The 25,231-nt window shown below is 42.7% G+C and overlaps 1 protein-coding gene across 2 annotated transcripts in view; it reads right to left on the bottom strand.

Annotated features, from left to right (window-relative positions):
• The window catches only part of CASP6 (caspase 6), a 58,890-nt gene extending 37,071 nt beyond the window's left edge, over positions 1-21,819 (bottom strand). Inside the window, exons 1-2 of one of the 2 annotated variants that reach the window (XM_077476729.1) lie at positions 21,656-21,810; positions 2,853-2,978 (exon numbers count right to left, since the gene is read on the bottom strand). In XM_077476729.1, coding sequence (XP_077332855.1) covers positions 2,853-2,978; positions 21,656-21,674 — 145 coding nt within the window. In that variant the 5' untranslated portion in view covers positions 21,675-21,810. Of the gene's footprint in view, positions 1-2,852; positions 2,979-21,655 lie in introns of both variants that reach the window. The other variant, XM_077476730.1, reaches the window with a different exon arrangement.
• Positions 21,820-25,231: the final 3,412 nt, after the last annotated feature.

Below are 25,231 nucleotides of genomic sequence, written 5' to 3'. Positions count from 1 at the left end.
CATACGCAAGTCCCGCAAGCATATATAAATGGTGATCACACCACACATGTGAGGTATCGTTGCAAATAATGCAGTTAACACAGGAGCCCAAAGTATAGACAGGGCTAAAAAATTCACAGACATCCATCCTGTCAGCACCTGCTTACAAGTTGGGGGTACTCTGGAATAGCCACCTGAAATCAGAAACATCTGATCATCCTAAAATAAGACAACATAAAAAAGAAGATTTTTCAAGTAAGCTTATAATGTATGGTCAAAAATAACAGTTTGTATTGCTATTACAATGGTGACTTTATAAAATATAAGTGTATCCTGTGACAATAGATATCCTTTAATGTATTCAAGTCTTCGACTTTAGACTTTGACATATGTATTTGTGCATGATGACACGTGAATTCATTTTATGGCATATAAGAAACATAGTCATGCACAGCGATACGTTTTTATTGTTTCATAGAAGAACCTGTGATGACACATAAGATTATTCAGACATTATAATGGCATTCCTCATGAGAAGAGACTTATGTGAACGGTCACATTTAAATTATTTGTAACAAGAAGGATGTAATGGAGGATTTTAGTGAATATGTGCATTGTGCAATTATGGTACTGGTAAGATATGTTGATTAGATCTTTGGCCAGTTGTCAGGAATTCATTGGTGGTACATTAGGTCCAGGTTTTCAGTTTTTGACTGATGGTGGAAACTTAAACTATTTAAATGTTTCCTTTATTTCCATCAACTGTATTGGTGAGATTACTGTGCTTAAAGTGGGTCTGAACCTAAAACAAAAAATAATAATAATAAAAAAAAAAAAAAACCCAGGTAGGATTTATAATTTTCAGGATTTCTTAGCTATAATGTGCTAGTATGCACAGCATACTAACAACTTCTGGGGGCCCAATTAAAAACAAAAAAAAATGCAGAGTTTAATTCCGCGAAGTCCCCAAGGCTACCTATCTGCCAAGGCCCTTAAAAGGGGTCCTGATATTCCTGTGGGAACTTTAACGAAGATCACAAATGAGGAGTCGGAATATTCAGAAATGGAAATGATAGAAAAGAATAATATCTATAAATTTGCACATTATTGTAATATTGACTATATAAAAGTGGTTAATACTTGATATATTCCTGTACTACATTTATTGTTACATATTTTTATACCTGTACCATCACTTTAATTGTTTTATACTCTGACCTTGCAAATAATAAAAATCGTTTGTAAACAAAAATGGAAATGATAGTTGCTATCCTCAATAGAATATAATAAGATACTGGATGCTTGTACTTCCCTGCTTATTATAACCCAAGCTTGATGAAGACATTTAACAGAAAAATACAAAACGTATACTAGTTTATCTTGTATGAAACAACACATAGGCCTCCTAAAACATGATACTAAAAGTAAAGGATAACCGGCAGACCTAACTAGACAGGTTAATATAAATTAGTATTGAGTGGCGTATGCCTCACCTGGTACCTCCTTGAATAAGGAGCATTTATAGTCTTCATCTGCAGGAACTGATCTATCTATACACTAACATGTACATTCATTGTGCACATCGGTAAATGCATGGTGAACTGCATCCCTCTATGTCCGTTTGCAGGCTTTTTAAGCACCATTACACAGAGAGTTGCTCGAGCCTGCTTGTATATGTAGACATTGAGTTGTGCACTTCCATTGATTTCATTAGGTCCACTGCTACGATATTGAGGATTTACATGCATTTAGACACATTCACAGTTTATACAAAGTTAATTTACATCCTATGAATATATATGGACTGATTTGTCTTTACATTAACATGCACATCCACTGTGCACATTGATAAATGCATGGTGAATTGCATGGCGCGATGTCTGTCTGCATTCAAGCTTTACAAATATAAATGGATTGATCTGTCTATATACTAACATGTACATTCATTGTGCACATCGGTAAATGCATGGTGAACTGCATCCCTCTATGTCTGTTTGCAGGCTTTTTAAGCACCATTACACAGAGAGTTGCTGGAGCCTGCTTGCATATGTAGACATTGAGTTGTACACTTCCATTGATTTTACTAGGTCCACCGATATGTCTACAATATTGAGGATTTACATGCATTTACACTTTATAAAAAGTTAGTTTCACGATTTATCATTTTATTAAAATATGTCATTTTGCATTATTCGCATGTGCAACCATTTATTTACATGCTCTTCACATGATTCACATTGTTTTACATAGTTTTGAATTAACATCTTTATTATACACAATTTTATAATTCATTCATTTACTCTTTTGTGGTAATTTTCACATTCACATTATCACCATTTTCTATGGTCATTAGTTGAATTTTTACTTTCACATATTCACATAGGATGTTTTTCACTATTACAACCCATTCATTTGTATACATATATTTTTTGTTACTACTTGACTTTTTTCATTCTTAATCACTGTTTGTATTATATATATATATATATATCATATTTTCACTATTTACTTGTGCACAGATACTATATCTTTGTGCTTACATATTGTATGATCACAACTTGGTTTAGTTTGGGATCGATGGTTCTGCAACATGTGCTGAGACCTCACATGATTGGTGTCATCTGGCAGGACTGATTTTTTCAGCCAATCAATTAATCAACCATTCAGTCACATGTTTTATTACAAATAGTATATATTTGTTAGCATTTTTAGTGATCATTAGCTATGAGTAAGCACTACGTTTAGTGTGAAACGCGCCAGCTGTTTTTAGTTCCGTATTACTTTGCTGTGACATGTACAGTGTGATCCCGATGTTCTAATAAAGGCACAAGAAATTTCATTTGGAGGGTGGCTGTCCAGAATTTTCTACTTACCTCGATTTGCAGGAACTGCACCTGACATCTTGTGATGACCTGCCTCAGTAACATCTACCATGGTCAATGGTCTTTTGCAGGGTGATCGTGGCACAGTCCGCTTGTCTACATCTGTCTTTGTCACCTCTATAGAGGGAAAAGAGACAGGGAATTTTTCCTTAAATTCATTATGACACATTTCAAGGAAAATATTTAAAGGGATTGGTCTTCCCCATAAGAAAACGGAAGCTTCTCTAGTGGTGGTGACTAGGAAGAACTTGCCAGCCTTGTATATTACCTGAGAGATGTTTTGTGGCTGTAAAGAAAAAAAAGGCAGCTTTTGGAAGCTCCTGATCTTTTTGGGCAACAAGCATCACGCAATGTGGTTTGCTGTGATTGCAACGCGATTTATTGCACGACAATTGCAACAGAACCGTACTGCATTTTCAGGTGCCATTAAAATAAATGGCATCTGAAATTCACATTGTGATTTGTCATTTTAGCATAGCGTTTTGAAATTGCAGGCAAAATCTCTGCCCACAATTTAAAAACGCCCAGGTGTGAATGCAGCCCGAATGGCAATTAAAGCACCTGTTCACATGTTGTGTATGCTTTGCTTCACTTCAAAAATGATACTTCATGTTGTTGTTCCATAGAAGGCTTTAAAGACAGCTTCTGAGAGGTGTTTATTCGACTTAAGCTTTGCTTTGTTGTGGAGGTATTGCAGGTATGAGATATTCCTGAAGTGTCTGGTGCAGAAGTCACATCTGGTGTGCAGCATGGAGCAGCAGGAAGCTGAGCAGGGTCCGGACTGGAGCGGAGGAACTAGCAGATGGCACGCGTGGTGTGCAACTTAGGAACGCTACAGCGGAAGGTGAATGGGACTAGAGAATGAGGGGCAGAGGATCAGCAGAGCGGAGAGGGAGGGAGAGAGGGAGAGAGAGAGGGAGGGAGAGAGGGAGAGAGAGAGGGAGAGAGAGAGGGAGAGAGAGAGGGAGAGAGAGAGGGAGAGAGAGAGGGAGAGAGAGAGGGAGAGAGAGAGGGAGAGAGAGAGGGAGAGAGAGAGGGAGAGAGAGAGGGAGAGAGAGAGGGAGAGAGAGAGGGAGAGAGAGAGGGAGAGAGAGAGGGAGAGAGAGAGGGAGAGAGAGAGGGAGAGAGAGAGGGAGAGAGAGAGGGAGAGAGAGAGGGAGAGAGAGGGAGAGAAGCTGGCGGTTACTACTGAGCGGGGCATCAGCAGAGCTGGCGGTTACTACTGAGCGGGGCATCAGCAGAGCTGGCGGTTACTACTGAGCGGGGCATCAGCAGAGCTGGCGGTTACTACTGAGCGGGGCATCAGCAGAGCTGGCGGTTACTACTGAGCGGGGCATCAGCAGAGCTGGCGGTTACTACTGAGCGGGGCATCAGCAGAGCTGGCGGTTACTACTGAGCGGGGCATCAGCAGAGCTGGCGGTTACTACTGAGCGGGGCATCAGCAGAGCTGGCGGTTACTACTGAGCGGGGCATCAGCAGAGCTGGCGGTTACTACTGAGCGGGGCATCAGCAGAGCTGGCGGTTACTACTGAGCGGGGCATCAGCAGAGCTGGCGGTTACTACTGAGCAAGGGATCTGCTGAATGAGTGTACACCTGACCCCCCTGCACCATGCTCTCCTGACCTTCCTGACCCCTCAGTATCATGACCTCTTGACCCCCCCGCACCATGTCTTCCTGACCCCCCCGCAGCATGTCTTCCTGACCCCCCTGTACCATGATTTTGTGAGACTAGTAAAAACAGGCAGCAGAGACTAATGCCGCGTACACACGACCAGACTTTCCAGCAGGCTAGGTCCGGCGGTCTTCCCGGCGGAGTTACGACAGACTTTCCGAACTAACGGACTTGGCCACACACGGACGGACTAAATCCGTTCGAAAGTCCCTTATTTTTGAACGCGATGACGTAAGACGGGACTAAAAAAGGAAGTTCAATATCCAGTAGCCAATAGCTTCCCTTGTGTCGTATTTGGTCCGTCGGACCAGCATATAGACGAACGGTTTTCCCGATAGGAATTGAGTCCGTCGGACAGATCTGAAACATGTTCTATTTCTAGGTCCGTCTGATTTTTTTTTTGAACAAAAAACTATTGGATTAGCCCACAAACAATCGGATTGTCCGATGGACTGATTGTGTCGGATCTAGTCTGCCGGAAATTCCAGTCGTGTGTACGTGGCATAAGATCATCTCACAGTGCAGATGAATAGCTATGAGGCTGTAGGCATAGGAGTGCCTAGACAACACATTCAAGGCTTTTTCACACTAGCCTTCACAGTAAAACGCAGAATTTACTGCGAGGGCAGCTGTTGGTGTGAGCTCTGGCAGGAAACAATGCTTAACTTTTTTTTTTTTTTTTTTTTTTTAACTTTATTTTGTGTCACATAGTCACAATTCATTCATGTCTTCACACTGCAGCGTGTTGCGCTAAATTTCTGCAGTGCACGTCAGACCAGCATTGTGGTGTAAACAGGCCACAATGGTTTTCTATGTGCCTTAGCGGTGGCTTGCATTTATCCAGCACAAAAATAAATAAATAAAAACACAGGTCACTGCACATTGTGTGAAGCAGCCCTTACATTTCAGTAAGTACATTTCAGACATAAAAAAAAAAGAAAAAAAAAAAGAAGAGGGTACACTTTTCAGAACTCCGCTTAGGCACCATTAACACTTCTAAATGTTCCTTATATCATAGCAAATCTTCAGAGTTCAGGTCTACTTTGATCCTGTTTGACATAATATAATTGCAGTTATAATAAATCATTTTCTGTATTCTGATAGATTTGAAAATAGTTTCCAAAAATACCAGCTACAGGCAGCTGCTGTTTTCCTGAAAGCTTTATTTTCCTATGTGTATTAATCAAGAAAAATCCTCTAGAAGTAACTTGGAAACAGATCCTGTCCTATCATGACCAATTGTCATGGGATTCAAACAGAAATCTGCACATTATACAGAACCCTGATGTATTTGTCAGTTACTTGCAATTTGCAAACAATGTTTACATGTGTAGACTTGTACACAATCTATTAAAGGATAAGTCCACTTATGACCAGGATTCGTGTTACACCCATATTTAAAGAAAACAAAAAAAAAAACTGCTTGTGTGTAAGCCCACAACTAAAAGTGCATCAATTATAGTGTATAAAGTGAAATACAAGAAGCAGCAGCTCTACTATGAAATAATTTTCACAGTAAATGTTCAATATCAATATATTAAGCTGTGCTAAGAAAATATAAACAAACATAAATAATAATAACGATCAACTGTGCATGTATTACACATAAATACAAAAACATTCTACAAAGATGAAAATATAAAAATAAAAGTCCACGTGATAAAGAGTCCTCTTATTTAGTACTATCATAGACACAGCAGAATAGTTGTCCATCAGAAATGCGTTGAGAAACCCATGCATCAAAAAGCGCCACCTCAATGGTAAAAATGCACGCTTACCAGTTATACGACAACCCCCTAGTTAAAGCGGGAGTAAACCTGCAGATTTTTTTTTTCTACCTGCAAAGGAAAAGGCATAATGAGCTAGTATGCACCGAATACTAGCTCATTATGAAATACTTACCTTAGAAGGAGGCCCCGACATCAGGTCCGATCCACGCAGAGGGAGTTGACACGCTCCCTCAGCGTTTATCCTGGGTATCGCGGCTCCGGCGCTGTGAGTGGCCGGAGCCGCGATATCGTCACTCCCGCGCATGCACGTGGGAGATTTCATCCCGGCCGGGTCTGGCCACTGCCCACAGCCGAGAATCCCCTTGTGCGCATGCGCCGCTGCAGTCAGCGGCGCATACCGAGGGGAATGTCTCCTAAACTGTACAGGTTTAGGAGATTTTTTTACCTACCGTATTATAGGCTTTCCTGTAGGTAAAAGTCAAAAAAATTTGTATACAACCACTTTAAAGAGAAGTCACAAAAAGTGTATATGTTATGTATATGTTATAAAGTGTACAAGTCTGCTGGCACTCTCCATAGGTAACAGGAATCTTTAGGCTCCATGCACACTGAAGCTCATAAACGGGCGTTTTTGGGAGTTTGGGCATTTTTTTAATTTTTATAACAGCCCATAAACTCCCCTCTGTGTTATCTTATGTGTCCATGCTAAGGATGAGCTCAGGCGTGTTCGCATGGAGCACGTGCAGAGCTCGCCAGGAAGTTGGCGCAGCACTAATCACAGGCAGTGAGACATTTCCCTGATGGGCAGCTCCAGAGATCCAGCAATGTCTCACTGCCTGTGATTAGCGCAGCGCTGCGCCGACTTCCTGGCGGGCTCTGCACGTGGTCCATGTGAACACGCCAGAGCTCATCCCTAGTCCATGCACACATGGATGTTTTTGGACGTTTATCAGCAGTGGAGTTTATGGGTTGTTTTCTCAACGCCATACAAATCGCGTTCAGGAGTAGTTTTTCTGACCACAAAAAATGCCAAATGCTCATAAACGTGGATAAACGCTCAAAAACGTGGCTCACCAATGTTTAACATTAACAAAAAAAGAAAAAAAAAAAAAAAAAAAAGCTAAGGTTTTGGGTGGATACTAACCATATGGACTTGCTGAGTGATGTCAGCCGACAGCGGGCTTTATCCCACTGTTGGCTGAAAATGGGTCACAGGAGTGCAGAACGAAGTGCACTTATGTGATCCATAGGGGAATTATGGCCAAAAGAAGCTTTGGCCATACTTCTCCTTTACCCTGGATTCACACTAGTGTGATGCAGGAACCAGTGTGATTCCAGCGCCAGTTCCTGCATCGGTCCTCTCCTGCAGGAGAATCACAGTGCCTTGTGCGAACTGCTGCGGGTGTCATTCACAAAGTTAAATGACACCCCCAGTTTAGTTCACAGATTGCAGTGTGAACTGTGAACTCACACAGGAATCAGATCGCATAGGTGAGAACAACAATGCGATCCAAATCTAGTGCGGGGGAAAAAACAAGTCCCTGCACTCTTTTCTGTGCGAATCCAATGTGAGTTCAGCCATACAACTGTATGGCTGAACTTGCATTGCTCAGCGATCACATGTGATCAGCACCTGTGCGAATCACACACGATCTCCAAGATTGCACTGGTGTGAATCCAGGCTTAAGAGGATAATTACGCACGCATTTCTATACCCAGCAGTGGTAATTTATACAGGGAAGGTGATTTGGTCATACCTTCCAGGGTTCTGAGAAAGAACAGCTTTAGAGCAAAGTAGTCAGGCAAAGAACACAACACGTCATGCTTTCCCAGTTACACAGGGCTCAAAAATGTAATACACAAAAAGATGACTGGCTAAACCCACAAGTTCTTTTTCACGTTTTCTGCCTTTCCTTTTCCAATATAACAAATGCAGTCATTTAGGAGGTTGGTTAGAAAGTTTAGAGCAGTTAAAAAATTTTTTTACAAGCTCTTCATACTTGGCTGATTAAATGCCAGAAGCTATATTATCCTATCTCTACGATACATGCCAAGTAAAAGCATGTGCAAAAGGTGTGGTTGAATTTGCATTCCCCACGCCACGCACCTTTAAAGTGGTTGTAAACCCTTACAAACTACTTTGACCTACAGGTAAACCTAGATTAAGGCTTACCTGTAGGTCCAAGAAATATCTCCTAATCCTATACGGTTTAGGAGATATTTACCTGAAGACAGCCACCGCTGTCTACGGCGTATGCGCCATAGACAGCGGCGCGCAGGCGCATTGGGTAAGCCGCAGATTGCGGCGATATGCTGCAAGTGTCGCTCCCGTGCGCATGCGTGGGAGTGACGTCATCGCTGCTCCGGCGAATCACAGCGCCGGAGCAGCGAGACCCACCAAGAAGATGGACGCTCGGAACTACAGGGGACAGCGGTGACTTCGCTGGATCCTGTGCCAGGTAAGTGACACATAATGGACTACTATGCGATGCATAGTAGTCCATTATGCTTTACTTTTGCAGGGAATGAAAGAGGAAGTAAACTCATCAGGGTTTACTTCCTCTTTAAACAACCACCTACAAGTGCATACCCTTTGTGAATAGAAAGACGGTAACAGCTGTGTGCCTAATTGTGCGTCCCTTCTGCTTTACTGTAGGAGCATGAAGGTTGTAGTTTGGCCCCATAAACACCCCCTAGGCCCTAAGCTCAAACCATTCACAACTCTGCCCAGAGCTACATCATCAATCTGGTCTCCAAATATAACCCAAATTGTGCTCTCCGCTCTTCTCAAGCTCTCTCATGCTCGTCTCCAGGATTTCTCCAGAGCATCTCCCATCCTCTGGAATTCGCTACCTCCACCTGTCTGGCTATTCCCTACTCTTGCTACCTTCAGGCCATTCCTGAAAACTCATCTCTTCAGGAAAGCCTATCACAGCTCTACTACTCAATCTTTTGGAGTAGCCTATCACAGCTCTACTCAACTAATCTTTTAACCATTTCCATCAGCTCATTCCCCACAGTTACAACCTTAAGTACCACCTGCCCTACCCTATTAGATTGTAAGCTCTTCTGATCCTCTTGTATTTTACTGTATTATAACTGTATTTTATATTGTAAAGCTCTGCATAAACTCTTGGCGCTATATAAATCCTGTATAATAATAATAATAATAATAATAATAATAATATTCGTGGGTGGCTTGTGGATGACCCTCCTCCGAGACCAGTCATGATAGAGTCCCGAGAAGACGCAGATTTCAGTTGTTCATAGGCAACACTTTGGATACCTTTACAGATTATTGGTTTAGAGATAACCATCCTAGAATGTTTCCATACATTCCAAAGCGTACGTCGATACCTAAAGTGTGTAGCATAATCGCTGTCTTCAGGGGGGTTTAAGACATTTTTTGTATATGTATTACTTTGATTTTTAAAGCTTTTTTTGTTTAATTTTTTTTTTTTACCAAATTTGTTTGCCATCACATAGGAGGCTGGCAAGCCCCCTATGTGTTTGCATACAAGGAGACGTCAGGGATGTCAGGTATATAGTAGAACCCTAATGTCACTTCCCTTGTCAGCACTGCTGGGGAACGACAAATCTAAAACCAGAAGTCTGAAATGCTTGATGCTTCCAGCTTCATTCACCAGTGGGGTGATCAGCAAAGCATTCTCTGATTGGACAAGATGGAGAGCAAGACATCACCGCCTCACTTCTCCACCTCTTCCAATCAGAGAATGCTTTGCATTCATTCACAAAATGCAAAGATTTCTCTGAATGGTGCCAATGACAAGTAGCCAATCTCTTGTGTTCATTCAATATGCAGAAGTGCAGCCGCTCAACACGGGACCTAAAAGCTAGTGAAGATCATTGGATTAGCACTGTCTACTTCAGTAATTTCCAACTTTCAGGGGCATTGGACAGGTTGGCGGATACTCCCTCCTCTCCTCTGAGCTCCTGTCAATGGATAAGACACCTTTAGCCATTTTTGAAACCTGAGCAGTAAATATTAATGAATTTTAGTGGTGTGCGTGGTTATTCTCTTTACCAAAACAAACAAGGTGCCACTAAAACCAGTTCTCAAGGGAGGAGGCAACAACACATCTACTTGCCCCAACCCACCCCATGGAAAGGAAAAGAAGGGGGAAGTACAAGCCACCATCTTGCTGGTAAATTCTTTCCTGGGTACCAAAGAGCCTGGTGGCTGTCCACTCCAGGAACCAAAGGTTTGGGAGGGGGACCTCCTTCTCAAAGCTCCTCTTCAATGCTGAACAGCATGTGGGCTGGTAGTAGCTTAGTAAAAAAATATTTTTACTTCTACTGCACAAGTGAGATTCGACAGTTGTTTTACTGAAATCCCTATATATTCTGTTTAAAACTGCTGCATATAAGACAGAGACCAACAAACTAAAACTATGTCAGTCTTTATACCATCTAGCAGATTTCATTCTGGTTGATGGCGGGTGCCACCCAATCTCTGCGCCAGGGTTCACCCCAACCACTCCAATGCGGTGAAGGTTTTGGCAGCACAGAAAGAAGAATATATTTCTCCATTGATTTAGACATAAAGGGAATAGGAATCCAATGAAAGGGGTCACATGGGAGGGGTTGGATTTACTGTGGCTTGATTTCAGCTTTAACATTTTATTTTTTATGTTTTAAAAAGATGATGTAATCATTTTTGTATAAGCTAAAACACATGGGTATACATTTTGCTGATAATTAATACTGTAGTGCAGGGATATGCAATTAGTGGGCCGCCAACTGTTGAAAAACTACAAGTCCCATCATGCCTTTGCCTCTGAGTGTCATGCTTGTGGTTATCAGAGTCTTGCTATGCTCATGGGACTTGTAGTTCTGCAACAGCTGGGAGGTCCGCTAATTGCATATCTCTGCTGTAATGTGTAACCCACTGTATTCAAACCACCTTTTAAAAAATTGCAATAAAATGCAGGATAGAAAAAAATAAAAAAAATAAAAATAAAAAAAAAAGCAAAAATCAGCTTATCTCCAACAATTATAACCCTTTGTACCACTTGCCACACCCTCTTAGATTGTAATTTCTTATGAGCAAGGCCCACTTAACGCTCCTTTATCATATTGTATTGTAACTGTACTAAAAAAAAAAAAAAAAAAAAAACCTAGAGTTCTCGGCAAAATAATATTAACAATCCCTAGCATCCAGGCACTGAACCCCACCTATAGGGCTTATTTTCCTTATAACGTGAAATTTAGTTTGAAAGCCATATCACCACTACTGCCTAAAACAGTAATGGCGAACCTTGGCACCCCAGATGTTTTCTAACTACATTTCCCATGATGCTCAACTACACTGCAGAGTGCATGAGCATCGTGGGAAATGTAGTTCCAAAACATCTGGGGTGCCAAGGTTCGCCATCACTGGCCTAAAACATGACACTGCCAGAGCTGCAGATGAGAGTCTGGTACGGGATTTTGTAGAAAATGTTTTGAACCCTATATTCCTAAAGAACTGAAAATTTCAGTTTCTGTGCCATGTACTGTAAGAAGAAATATAAATCAAACATAGCACAGTTTACAACTGTAGCAATATATTTTATAGAATAAGATGTAACAAGAAATAATACTTAAAGAGGAGTACTTCTGCATTTAACGACAATTAGTATAATGCAAAGGAAAGCATACAAAGACCTGAAAATCAGAACAAACCAGAAATTCAGGACTTAAAATAATTAACTTTACAGTCAACAGTACTCAGCAGTGAGCTCAGCATTCTTTCAGAAGTTACAACTGTCCAGATACTCTTGCAAAAGATATTTCCCTCCAGGCAACACAATACCACCAACTGGAAAATCGACATTTATGTTGCTGTATTGCACTAAACATGGTATTTGCACACTAACGACATTCATGTTTTAAAAGGGCCAGCCCTTCCAAAATGGATAACTGAGCCATCAGTAGATCCCTAAGGATCATGGGTAATAAAAATGCCCTTATACCACAGTATGGAAGCTTCCATTGCTAATATCTCCTGAAAATACAAGGATATCATGCTGTGCCAATGGTTTCTTTCTGACTCATGGACCTAGACATGAGACTATGCAGGTGTATTCTGGAGTCCTAACAGGAAGAAGCCAGCATATCACTAACCCAGACTGTTTATAACTGAAACAGGGCTGGGCTTTCTATATAAAAAAACTCTACCTAAAACTGTCTAGAAGCAGATAATTAAAAGGTTGGCTCCCCCACATCATTTATTAAGTTCTATGCAATCCAGTTATGACTAATGCCGCGTACACACAATCGAGCGGGACTGCTCACACACGACCAGACTTTTCTGGCAGACAAACCGCCGGACTATGGCGGGAGTCCGCCGGACTTTTGAAATGAATAGACTTGCCCACACATGGAGAAAAGTCAGTTCATTTTGAACACGGCTCCAGGTAGACAGGACTAGCAAAGGAGGTCAATGTCGCCGCCTCCATCGGTGAGATTGACACCTCGCTAGCCCCGTCACCTGGTATGGACTTAAAGGGGGAAGCCCTACGCTTAAAAAAACGCAAGTTCATATCAGACCCTTATCCGAGCGCGCAGCCCAGCCGGTCAGGAAAGGGGGTGGGGACGAGCGAGCGCCCTCCTGGACCGTACCAGGCCGCGTGCCCTCAACATGGGGGAGAGTGCTTTGGGGAAGGGGGGCCCTGTGGCCACCCCACAGCACCTTGTCCCCATGTTGATGAGGACAAGGGCCTTTTCCCCACAACCCTGGCCGTTGGTTGTCGGGGTCTGCGGGCGGGGGGCTTATCGGAATCCGGGAGCCCCCTTTAATAAGGGGGCCCCCATATACCGGCCCCTCACCCTATGTGGATGAGTATTGGAGTACCATGTACCCCTACCCATTCACCTGGTGAAAAAAAAAGTGTAAAAAAAAAAAAAAGAATAATAAAAAAATAAAAATAAACACACAACACGTTTTTAAAATAATTTATTGGACAACTCCGGTGGTCTTCCGTCTTGGGAGGGTCTTCTCGCCGTACTCCTCCTCCATCATCTGCTAGCTCTTTTACTAGCGGCGGAGCCTGGCTTTCTTCTTCGTCGTTGCCACTGCCGACCGGGAGTCTTCCTCCGACTTTGGGGGTCTTGTCCCCCTCTTCCATTCTTCTTGCCGGGCCTCCACTTTCTTCTTATAGCTCTTTTACTAGCGTTGGCCCGGTCTTCTGTCACCGCCGCCTCCCAAGTCCGCCAGATAGTCTGATCGTGTGTATAAGAGGGAGATCTTCAGTTGGCCACCTAAAGTCCCTTGTTGAAGTGAATTATCCTTGATCTTCTTAAGGAGAATCCAGTATAGACCAAGACATATTGAAAGCAGAGTATAAATATAAAAAAATTCTCATGTACTGGTAACACTGATGGCTTGGTCTGACAATGCTAAATCAATACTGGGGAGATCTACCAGAAGGGATCCAAAGACCAGGACATTGTCTGCTTGACTGAGAATGAGAATGTTTTGGGTGGAGTGTAACTGGTTTAAACCACTGGCCTCAACACCCACCCATTGCATGTATTAGTCACTGTGTATTTCTGGGGCGTACTCCATCAGCACCCCCAGAAATGTGACCAAGCTGTCATTATCAACTCATGGTTACATACTGGCAATCAGAAGCCAGTAGGCTGGGCTCCCGATTACATCAGCAACGTGCATCCAATCACAGTGCAAAAGGATCAGAAAACCCCCCTTACCGGCTTTAGGCATCAGAACCCTTGTAAAGCACCAGCTATAGCCAACATAAAGGGGTTAAATATTCTTTTTTTTTTTTTTTGTAGGAGATAGTTTTAGTAAAGCTGGCCATAGACTGATCGAATCTCATCCAGTTCAGAAGGGACTGCTTGAGATTCTAATCATGTATGCACAGGCTAAATGTACCAAAGTTGTTCGATCAGTCAACTTGGTTACAACCTGCATGTTGGATTTTTCATGCGATTATTGTCAGCTGCTAGCAATAATCACTGTGTTCTCCCGGCGGGGGAAGTTGTTCCTGCTTAAAGAACATAATGTCTCAACGGAAGAGACTTCCCCATCAACACCGACTGTGGTGGCAGGAAAGAAAATCGCTCCATCTGTGGCTGGCTTAACTGTTCAAACTAACTAAAAACAAAGTTCTATAATATTTCTGTGAAGGTTCTCATTTAGCCATGGTACAGTAGCTAGTACTAGTCACATTCAACTGGACTTCTGTAATGCTGAAGAGGATTTATAGCTTCTCCAAGCCACTTTTTCAGTTCCAGGGGGTGTCAGGATGATATCCAAGCACAGGTAGCATTGCCCCTTAACCACTTGCCTACTGGGCACTTTTATCTCCTTCCTGACCAGGCCAATTTTCAGCGCTAATACACTTTGAATGATAATTACGTGGTCATGCAACACTTTACCCATATGACATTTTGTAGAATTTTTTTTTCACTTAAATAGAGCTTTCGTTTGGTGGTATTTAATCACCACTGTTTTTTTTTTTTTTTTTTGCTAAACAATTAAAAAACTGAAAATTTTGAAAATAAATAAAAAAAATTCATTTGTTATAACATTTAGCAAACAGGTCATTTTTCTCCTTCATTGATGTGCACTGATTAGGCCGTACTGATAAGTGGCACTGACGGGCTCTGAGAGGTGGTACTGATGGGCGGCACTGGTGGGCAATGTTGGGACTGATGTCTCTTTTACAGAATCCGGTTATCAGCTTTCTTCTTCTCTCCTAAAATGCTGTCAGCGTGAGAGAGAAAAGCCAATAACCGGCTTTTGTTTACATCCTGTGATCAGCTGTCATTGGCTGACAGTAATCACATGGTAAAGGGCCACTGCGATTGGCCTTTTACCCCGATTTGTGATCAGCCAGGTCCAAAGGACTCAGTGATCACAGAGTGCACTGTCAGCCATAGCGTCGCCGTCTTTGGCTATAGCTGGGGCAGGAACTGGTTAAAGTGGTAGCAAACTGAAGTGATACAAAATACGCCAACAGGCTTGAGGTCTCTTCTATCATAAATCTCCCTCCTGTCCGTCAGTGGGTAATGTGCAGCTCAGCCATATTTATGGCCCGCTCTGCATTCCGCAATGATGTCACTCCCATACGCATGCATGGGAGTGACATCCCCACTGCCTGGCCACTCAAATGGTCGAAGATTCCGAACCCAGAAGGAAGATCAGGTGAAGATGGAAGTGGCGGGGAGTGCTGGGCGAGCTGGAGATCTGTTTGTAGGTAAGTCTGTCATAATGTACTAGCATGCGTTGTATACTAGTATATTATATTAGGACTTAAAACTGCAAGGGGCCCCATTTTTGTTGTTTACAACCATGATTTTACTACTGCTTTAATATATAATATAATGGGATGTGTAGAGATTGATTGTCCAGGAACAGGATGGCATTGGTGGTGTGAAAATTGTGGCGCTGAGAATAAAAGCTTCTATTATGGCACGACAAGGAAACTCAACATGTTTTTTAAAAAATGCTTTCATTTTCAATCTGATGAATTAGTCCAGGATTTGTATCACTTTCTTTTTGCTGGTGGCAACATATAGATACGGTGATCAACAGAAGAGAGTTTATGAATATGTCAACTGTATAACTTAAAGTGTATTCGCTAACAATACATTTCTCATATTTGCTCTCTTTTGATCTGTTAAATATACTGTATGACTGAAAGCATTTTATTATATGTTCAACATGTGCAAAAAAACAAACAAAACAAAAAAAAACTATTCACCCAGCTGATAACTTCTTGTACTCAGCCTTTGAAATGTCATTTAACATTGTTCCCTGCTATCTACGTGGACTATAAAACACCTCCTGCTGTTATGAAGAAGAGAGGGAGGTATTAAAGGGGCGCTCCGCCTCCCCCTCTTTTTTTTTTTTCTTTTAAGGCAGCAGCTACAGACACTGTAGCTGCTGACTTTTAATAAAGGACACTTACCTGTCCAGCGAGCCCGCAATGTCGGCCACCCGAGGCCGATCCGTCCATCGGCTCGGGTGCCAGCGCCTCCATCTTAACGAAGGGAAGGCCTTGCGGCTTCACTGTCTGTTTCCTACTGCGCATGCGTGAATCGCGCTGCACTTTGTGAATGGTCCTGTTGTTTCTAAGACACACATATACCAGAAGGCAACGGGGCTGCTCGCCGAAGAGGAAGAAGCACCACGGAATAGGAAGAGGCAGATTAGGAAGACTGCCTAGCAACAGCGGTTTCAGGCAAGTTAACCACTTCCCGACCAGCGCACGACGATGTACGTCAACAGAATGGCACGGGCAGGCATATTGGCGTACATGTACGTCCAATATTCGTTGCCGCCGTGCCATCGGGAGCGCGCCGTCGGCGGCGCGCTCCCGCGCTGGTCGGGACCCCCGTGAGTCCGGTCGCGGGACCCGCGGACTCGATCGCCGCGGGCATCCCCGCGATCGTCTCACGGAGCGGCCGAATGGAGGAAATGCTGTATAAACAACATTTTCCCATTCTGCCTAGCAACTAGTGACGCTGATCTCTGCTCCATGTGATTGGAGCAGAGATCAGTGTACACTAAATGACAGCCCAACCCCCCCACAGTTAGTAACACACCCCTAGGAACACTTAACCCCTACACTGCCACCCACTGGTTAACCCTTTCACTGCCAGTGTCATTTACACAGGAATCACTGCATTTATATAGCAGTGATTACTGTATAAATGACAATGGTCCCAAAAATGTGTCAAAAATGTCCGATGGGTCCCCCACAATGTCGCAGTCACAATAAAAATCGCGGATCGCCGCCATTACTAGTAAAAAAAAAAAAAAAAATTATTAATAAAAATGCTATAAAACTATCCCTATTTTGTAAACGCTATAACTTTTGCGCAAACCAATCAATAATCGCTTATTGCGATTTTTTTTACCAAAAATATGTAGAAGAATACATATCGGCCTAAACTGAGGGAAAAAAAGTTTTTTTATATATTTTTGGGGGATATTTATTATTACAAAAAGTAAAAAATAATGCGTTTTTTTCAAAATTATCGCTCTATTTTTGTTTATAGCGCAAAAAATAAAAACCGCAGGGGTGATCAAATACCACCAAAAGAAAGCTCTATTTGTGGGAAAAAAAAGGACGTTAATTTTGTTTGGGAGCCACGTCGCACGACCGCGCAATTGTCAGTTAAAGCGACGCAGTGCCGAATCGCAAAAAGTGGTCTGGTCTTTGACCAGCAAATTGGTCCGGTCTGAAAGTGGTTAAAGACATTTTCTATTGTAGGGTGGCCCTCCACTTTAAGTAGTTCTAAAACACTTCCTGTCCTAGGGTGACAAAGCTGCTCTGTATGGCTGTCCCCCTAGGTCAGGAAGCATGCTAATGGGAGGATTACCAGGTTAAAAATAAAGGGAAACAGTGTGAAAAAAGAAGACTAATGCAGTAAGGACCAATAAGCTGCAATAATATATATTGTTGATCTTGGGTATATATGTTAAAGCTATATAAATGGTAGACCTGACAGTCCCAAGGGTAGCCACCCCACACTCTATATTTAAAGCAATTGTCCAGGGGCATTTCATCAAACAATTTTACGGTGATTCAGAAGCACTCCTGGGTCTCGAAACTGTATATTTCATAGTGTAAAAAATATTTGTGTTTTCAAGATCCATCTGAAAAGAAGGCTGAAGTGGGAGGGGGCAGGGGCACAGACTTGCTGGTTGGGCATGTCTGTACAAGAGTAGTCTTCCTCAATGTGTGAAGGCATGTAGAAAAAAAAAAAATGTCAGGTAACAATATTCCTTTTTTTTAACTCTGTTCATTGCGTAATTAAACTGCTCAAACTTGAGTTTCAATATTATCATGTAGTTTCTTATTTTATAAGTGGCCAAAAATATTTAATAAAAACTTTCCTAATCATCTGCATTCTAGATCTTCTAAGAGCCCTTTCACACTGGAGCAGTGGGGGTGGTAGCAGTAAAGCGGCGTTAGTCAGGTGGGAGCAGGGCACTTTTAACCCCCTAAAAAGGGGTTAAAAGCACCCGTGTAGTGCCGCTGCCAAATCACTTTGAAGTTGCTTCAGAAGCGCTGGCCGTGCATTCCAAAGGACAGGGGTGGTAGAGAAGCAGTGTATACCCCGCTCGCAAATCGCCCCAAAGATGGTGCTTGCAGGACTTTTTCAGGCGCTTTACAGTCCCTATTTTTAGCACTAAAGTGCCTGAAAGGGGTCTTAAGGACACAAGCTGAAAATGAAGCTGAAAGTGGTTGTAAAGCTTTGTTTTTCTTATAGAAGCATGGTAACCTGCTCTGTGCAGTGGTTTTGCACAGAGAAGTCCAATCCTCCTTTTCCATGTTCCACCATAGGAAGCCACTTCCTAGGGTGTCACACATGCAGGCTCAATCCTCATCCAGGCTGTGTGTGTGCATTGACATGCACAGTGCAGCTGTGCGAGCCCCGTGCTCGCTCTTTACCGGATTTGATTGCCAACCAGTTGATTGAGTCCATTGAAGAGGGAGAGAGCAGAGCCACAGCTCTCAAGCACAGTGTTGGATTGAGATTAGGTTCAGGTAAGTATTTAGGGGGCTGGGGGAAGCCGACCATAAAAGTTTTTTTACCTTACGGTGGTAGGAAAGACACTCCTTCCGCTTTATGCTTTGCTGTCTGAAATTTAATTTACTGAGACAAGCAAAAAAAAAAAAACAACATAAAAAAAAAAAAACAATTCACTGAGAAGTATAGTGGTAGTAAAATTATTGTATCTACTCACATCACTATATCTGTCCCTCTAGTCCTAGAGAGTACAATGGAAAATACCAAGGGGATTGTCAGTACTTGAATTACAGTGCTTAGCTGAGGTCTCATTCACACTGGCAGTGATAAACCTGCATTTATATCCATTTCTAAATGGATATTAACACATGTAATAATTAAACATGTGTTAGGTGTGTTCGACGTAGCTGCGTTTATAATGAATTTTGTGTGTCCAGGGGCAGATTGGTTAATCTGAATATTTCTAAACACACGTCAACATGAGTATAGTCAGGTAAAAGGCGTGTACACATGAGAACTTGATCTGGGAGGCATAATGTTTATACCTCATTTACACAGTTAATGATATACAAGTTTTTATATGACATTTCTAAACGCAGCTACAGTAAATGCACGTGATGTAATATCATCAGCTTACCAATCATTAGATGTGCTGGCTGCATGTTTTTTTTTTTTTTTTTTTTTTACTTTTCTCGCTCTGTTTTAACCTGGGGATCTGACCAGTAACACACCTTCTGGATTAGAGTGCCCCCAGTTTGGACAAAGGACCACAGGGGGCACATTTGGATAGTAGCAATGTCAGTCTGGAGGGGAAGGGGGTATTAGATGGACTAGCAGATTTAGCTACATTAAGACCCCTTTCACACTGAGGCAGTTTTCAAGTGTTTTAGTGCTAGAAATAGCGCCTGTAAAGAGCCTGAAAACTGCCTCCCATGCCACCTGAATGTGAAAGCCCGAGTGCTTTCACACTGGGGCGGTGCGCTTGCGGGATGTTAGAAAAAGTCCTCCAAGCAGCATCTTTGGGGTGGTTTGGGAGCGGTTTGTATATAAAATGCCCCTGTCCATTGCAATGAATGGGCAGAGCTTCGGAAGCACCACAACACGGGTGGTTTTAACCCCTTCTTCGGCCACTTTAGCACTAACGCATTGCCCCCCCCCCCCCCCAATGTGAAAGGGGTCAAATAAACTAAAGCTAAGCTCCAGCTCACACTGCAGTTATACAAGATGTTACAGCAAGCTTTTTTTTCCCCTTTAGGCTAGGTTCACACCTATGTAGGTTGTGGTTTTCCGTGTTTCGGATGCATTTTGCGTTTTTGGGAGTTGTCTGTCATGCAGCAGAAACCAGCAATAACAAAAAAAAAAAAAAACGCAAGTACTGGGTTTTTAATGCTTTTCCTCTGCAGATAATGGAACCGAAAACTAAACCTTCTGTGAGCAAAAAAAAAAAAAAAAAGTCCTTGACTTTAATAGCACACCAGTTACAAACGTATGTGAACATGACCCTTAGGAAGTCATGTTAAAATGGACCGTTGTGCATTTCTGCAAAACTGAAAACGCACTGCCAATCACATATATAATACGTTTGCTTTTGGATTTAATACTGCTTTAAAAGTACAATCCACACTGAGTAGACCTGCGTTTAGCTGCAGTCAGTCTAGCTACATTTAAAGAAAGTAGAATTCTTTGCATTTAGGGGAGTGACTAGACACTCTGTATGTGTGTGTGTGTGTGTATATATATATATATATATATATATATATATATATATATATATATATATATATATATGCATGCATGCATGTTCACTTAGGGCTCATTTGGACGGATGCCCATCCTCTGTGCATAGCCGCTGGCAGATGCCTGTGCATCCACCTCAGAGCTGCATGCTGGCAGCCCACAGAAGAGGGTGCATGGACGTTTACTTCTATGGACTGCCAGCATGCAGCTCCCAGGTGGATGCACGGGCATATGCCAGCAGCTCTGCACAGAGAATAGGCTTAAAGCGATAGTAAACCTTTCAAAGAAAAAGAAAAAAATCCCCTGCAAGGCAATGGCATAATGTGCTAGTATATATCACATACTAAAACATTATGGAATACTTACCTTAGAATGAAGCCCTCCAGCGGTGCGCTATCACTACTGACAGATAAGGATGAGCTTGAGCGTGTTCGCACACTCCACGTGCAGAGCCCGCCAGGAAGTCGGCGCAGCGTTGCGCTAATCACAGGCAGTGAGACATTGTCCAATCTCTGCAGCCGCACACCGGGGCAATGTCTCACTGCCTGTGATTAGCGCAGCGATGTGCCGACTTCTTAGCGGGCTCTGTCCGTGGAGTATGTGAACACGCCGGAGCTCATCCTTACTGACAGAGCTTCCATCTTCATCCAGTCTTCAGTCTGGATTCACTGGCTCCCTTGAATGGCTGAGCCGCGATGACATCACACCCATGCATGCACACAGGAGTCACAGTTTATGCCACAGAGCTCTGAAGGGATGGCACAGGTATGCCGTCCCTTCAGAGCAAATGCGCCAGTTACATCACTGGCTGCATCCACTGTGGATATCTCCTAAATACCACAAGTTTAGGATTTACCGTACCTACAAGTAAGTCTTATTATAAGCTTACTTGTAGGTACAAGTCCAAAAACTGAGTTTACTACCACTTTAATCGCCCAACTGAATGAGTCCTGGAGAATGTGATACGTGATCTATAAAGTTTCTTTATACTGGCCAGAAATTTTCACCCATATTTAAATAAACTAAACGCAGGAAAGTAGCCTTCTCAGACGTGTTCCCCAGCGTTTAGCCTAGTAGCGATAGTGTGATTGTAGCCTGAGGCTTGCAGACAAAGAGTAAGAGGGCAGCAGAAGATGTCACCCACCTGTAGACTTGCTTGCCATAGTACTCAGTGAGGAGACCCTTGTTATGGAAGGAAGGTGGCTGCACTCTCTTGTCACAGCTCAGCCTCAGTGCGCTTTCTCTGTACAATCCTTCCTATTTATCAGGTTGAACATGTCTTTGTCTCTCTGGTTACTTCCTGTAAACAGCTCTCCTCCCTGCTCAGCACTCCCCTCCCATTCCTTTCCTTCTAGTCTGGCTCTGCTGTCTTCAATGCACTCACCCTGGTTAGCTTTCACTGGACACCGCTGTCCTGAGCTGACATCTTTCCAGTCACACAGGAATGTCTATATACAAATAAGAGTCTCTATGACCACTAGAAGGACGCTGGGGGTTATTTACTAAAGGCAAATCCACTTTGCACTACATGTGCAAACTACACTTGAAATTGCACTGAAAGTGCACTTGGAAGTGCAGTCAATGTAGATCTGAGGGGGACATGCAAGAAAAAAAAAAAACATTTTAGCTTGCACATGATTGGATAATAAAATCAGCAGAGCTTCCCCTCATTTCAAATCTACCCCTCAGATTTACAGCGACTGCACTTCCAAGTGCACTTTCAGTGCAATTTTGAGTGTACTTTGCACTTGTAGTACAAAGTGGATTTGCCTTTTGTAAATAACCCCCGCTGACTTCTAGTGATGTGAGGTCCGGATCTTTAAAGTGAATCGGTTCATCTCGAACTGCTCTCTGAAATGAACTGATTCAATGAATCGATTCTCCAGTTCACTTGCTGAGTCTACTGACAAGCAAGTGAACCTAAGCTCTGATTCAACCATATTAAATAGAATCAGAAGAGTGATTCACACAGAAGGTTGGCAGGTCCTGGGGACGTTTACTTTGATTTAGTTGATTGGCGCAGAGCACAAGCCTATTGTTGTCAGATTAGCTCAGTGTCATGAATTTTGGTGATACACAAACATCTGTGTTAGGCTGGGTTCACACTTGTGCGATGCGGGAACCCTGCGATTCCACTACGGGTTCCTGCATCGCACCAGACTCGCACGACAGTTCACAATGACATATGCGAACTGCTGGGGAGTGTCATACAATGTTAACGACATCCCCATTTCAGCTCGCATGTCACACTGTGAAGTGGCAGTTTGGACATGAATTGGATCGCATGGGTGCCATGCGATCCGATTGTGGTGCGGGCCAAAAAAAGGCTCCTGTGCGAGTTTAGTCCGAATGCGATACGATTTCAGCCATACTATCTGTATGGCTGAATTCGCATTGCATGGACATCGCCTGTGATTTGCACTGCAGTTCGGTGGAAATTGCATGCGATTTTGCACCACACAGCAGTGTGAACTGGCCCTGAGCCTAGGTTTCCGCAAATTTGATGGATAGCAATGTTAACTGTGAAGTTGGCCCAGAATGCAGTTCACATGCACACAAACCCCGCTTTTCATTTAGGCTCAGTTTCCACTTGTGCAACTTGTCCTGCGACTTGGGGCTGCAAAGTTGCATGACAAGAAGTACCCGATTTCCAATGAGTACCATTCATATCTGTGCGACTTCAAGTCACAGCGACTTCAAAGTAGTCCCTGCACTACTTTGGTCCCATTTTAATGTGACTTGAGGTCCATAAACCTCCAGAATACACAGGCATTGCTTCAAGTCGCGGCAGAATCGTGCAAATTTCAGGCTTTTCAGGCTAACCCAGCCTGAAAGTTGCACAATTCTGCCGCAATTTTAATGCGACTTTAAAGCAATGCCTGCGTATTCCGGAGGTCTATGCATCTCAAGTTGCATCAAAGTGGGACCAAAGTAGTACAGGGACTACTTTGAAGTAGCACAGATATGAACAATACTCATTGGAAATCATAGAGTACAACTTGTCGTGCAACTTTGCAGTCCAAAGTCGCAGGACAAGTTGCACAAGTGGAAACGGAACCTAAATGAAAAGTGGGTTTTCGTGCATGTGAACTGCATTTTGATGGACCAACTTCACAGCCATCAGATTTGCCCGTAGTCTTTACAGCGCATGCGCAGGAATGAGGATCAGATTTTACTACCATGGGTGAAGTAGTAAAATCCAATCGTTAAGGCTATTTTCACACTTGTTCGACTTGAAAGTCAAGTGCTTTTGCCATGATTTTTGCCACGACTTGAAGCAATGTCTGTGTAATCTTGAGGTCTCTGCCACAAGTCGCATCAACGTCGGACAAAAGTAGTACAAAAACTACTTTGAAGTCGCACAGATATGAACTGAACTCGTTGGAAATCATGGGGTATGACTTGTCATGCGACTTTGCAGTCTCAAGTTGCAGGACAAGTCGCACAAGTGTGAAAGGGCCTTAGGCTGTCCGTACCACCTTATCACTGCTGCTACCTGATCATCGGATTCATGTATTGTTTTACTGGTGGTGACTCGTGATTCTTTCAGTGTACTGCGTTCTAACAACTCAAATGATTCTTTAACTCGGTGTACTGTGTACTCCTGATTCAAGAACTGGATACAAAACTTAAAACAGTTCTGAGTGTCAGTGTGCTGTGATTGGCTGATTGGTTGCAGGGAGGGGCTGAGCTCTCACTCAAGTCTAGGATCATATTATCAGGCCTGCTCTGCTATTCTATTGACTGCAGAGTGATCTGTTTTAAACGGATCAGTTCAGTCAGATGAATCGATTCATGCAGTTCACTGAAAATAATCGATTCAAAAGAACGATTCGTTCATGAACTGGATATCACCACTGACTTCACTTCATAGAACAGAGGCCTGGATATAGGGTGTGACATGCCCAGAAGGCTTAATCTTCCCCTATCATTCTGGCTTTCCTAGATAACCGACAATACATAAACGCACGTTGAGTCAATATTTCAAAGCATATTTATAGAGTAAACCGTCTTCACTTCCGTGAAATAATATTCGAAAACACGCTCAGGTTACTTAAAGCCAAGCAAACTCCAGTTAATTTCCATATCACACAAGTGTGAACACAGGCCTAGGCTTCATTCACACGGCCGTAAAAAAATGCATATACAAGTGTAATTACGGATCTAAAAACACTGCATTGTTTTCAATGGAGGCATTCACACAGGTGCACAAACGTGAGCTGCTTTTAGATCCGTAACACAAAATCCAACCATCAGCGTCTAAGAACATATGCTTATGCATATAGAGTACACTCACCGGCCACTTTATTAACCACTTGCTTACTGGGCACTTTAAACCCCCCTCCTGCCCAGACCAATTTTCAGCTTGCAGCGCTGATGCACTTTGAATGACAATTGCGCGGGCATACAACACTGTACCCAAGTTACATTTTTATAATTTTTTCCCCACAAACAGAGCTTTCTTTTGGTGGTATTTAATCACAGCTGGGGTTTTTATTTTTTGCTAAACAAACAAAAAAAAGAAAAATGGAAAATTTTGAAAAAATATCATGTTTAATAGTTTGTTATAAAATTTTGCAAACAGGTAATTTTTCTGCTTCATTGATATGCGCTGATGAGGCGGCACTGGTGGGCACTAATAGGCACAGTTAAGTCTGCACTGATAGGCACAGATGGGGACAGATAAGTTGGTACTGATGGGCACAGATAAGGCGGTACT

Source organism: Lithobates pipiens, unplaced genomic scaffold (assembly GCF_037356315.1).
Source record: "Lithobates pipiens isolate NorthernLeopardFrog02 unplaced genomic scaffold, aLitPip1_a1.2 Scaffold_13, whole genome shotgun sequence".
In the NCBI taxonomy this organism is placed as follows: Eukaryota; Metazoa; Chordata; class Amphibia; order Anura; family Ranidae; genus Lithobates; species Lithobates pipiens.
Note: the sequence above shows the minus strand (reverse complement) of the source record. Positions and strands in the feature narration are given on the sequence as shown.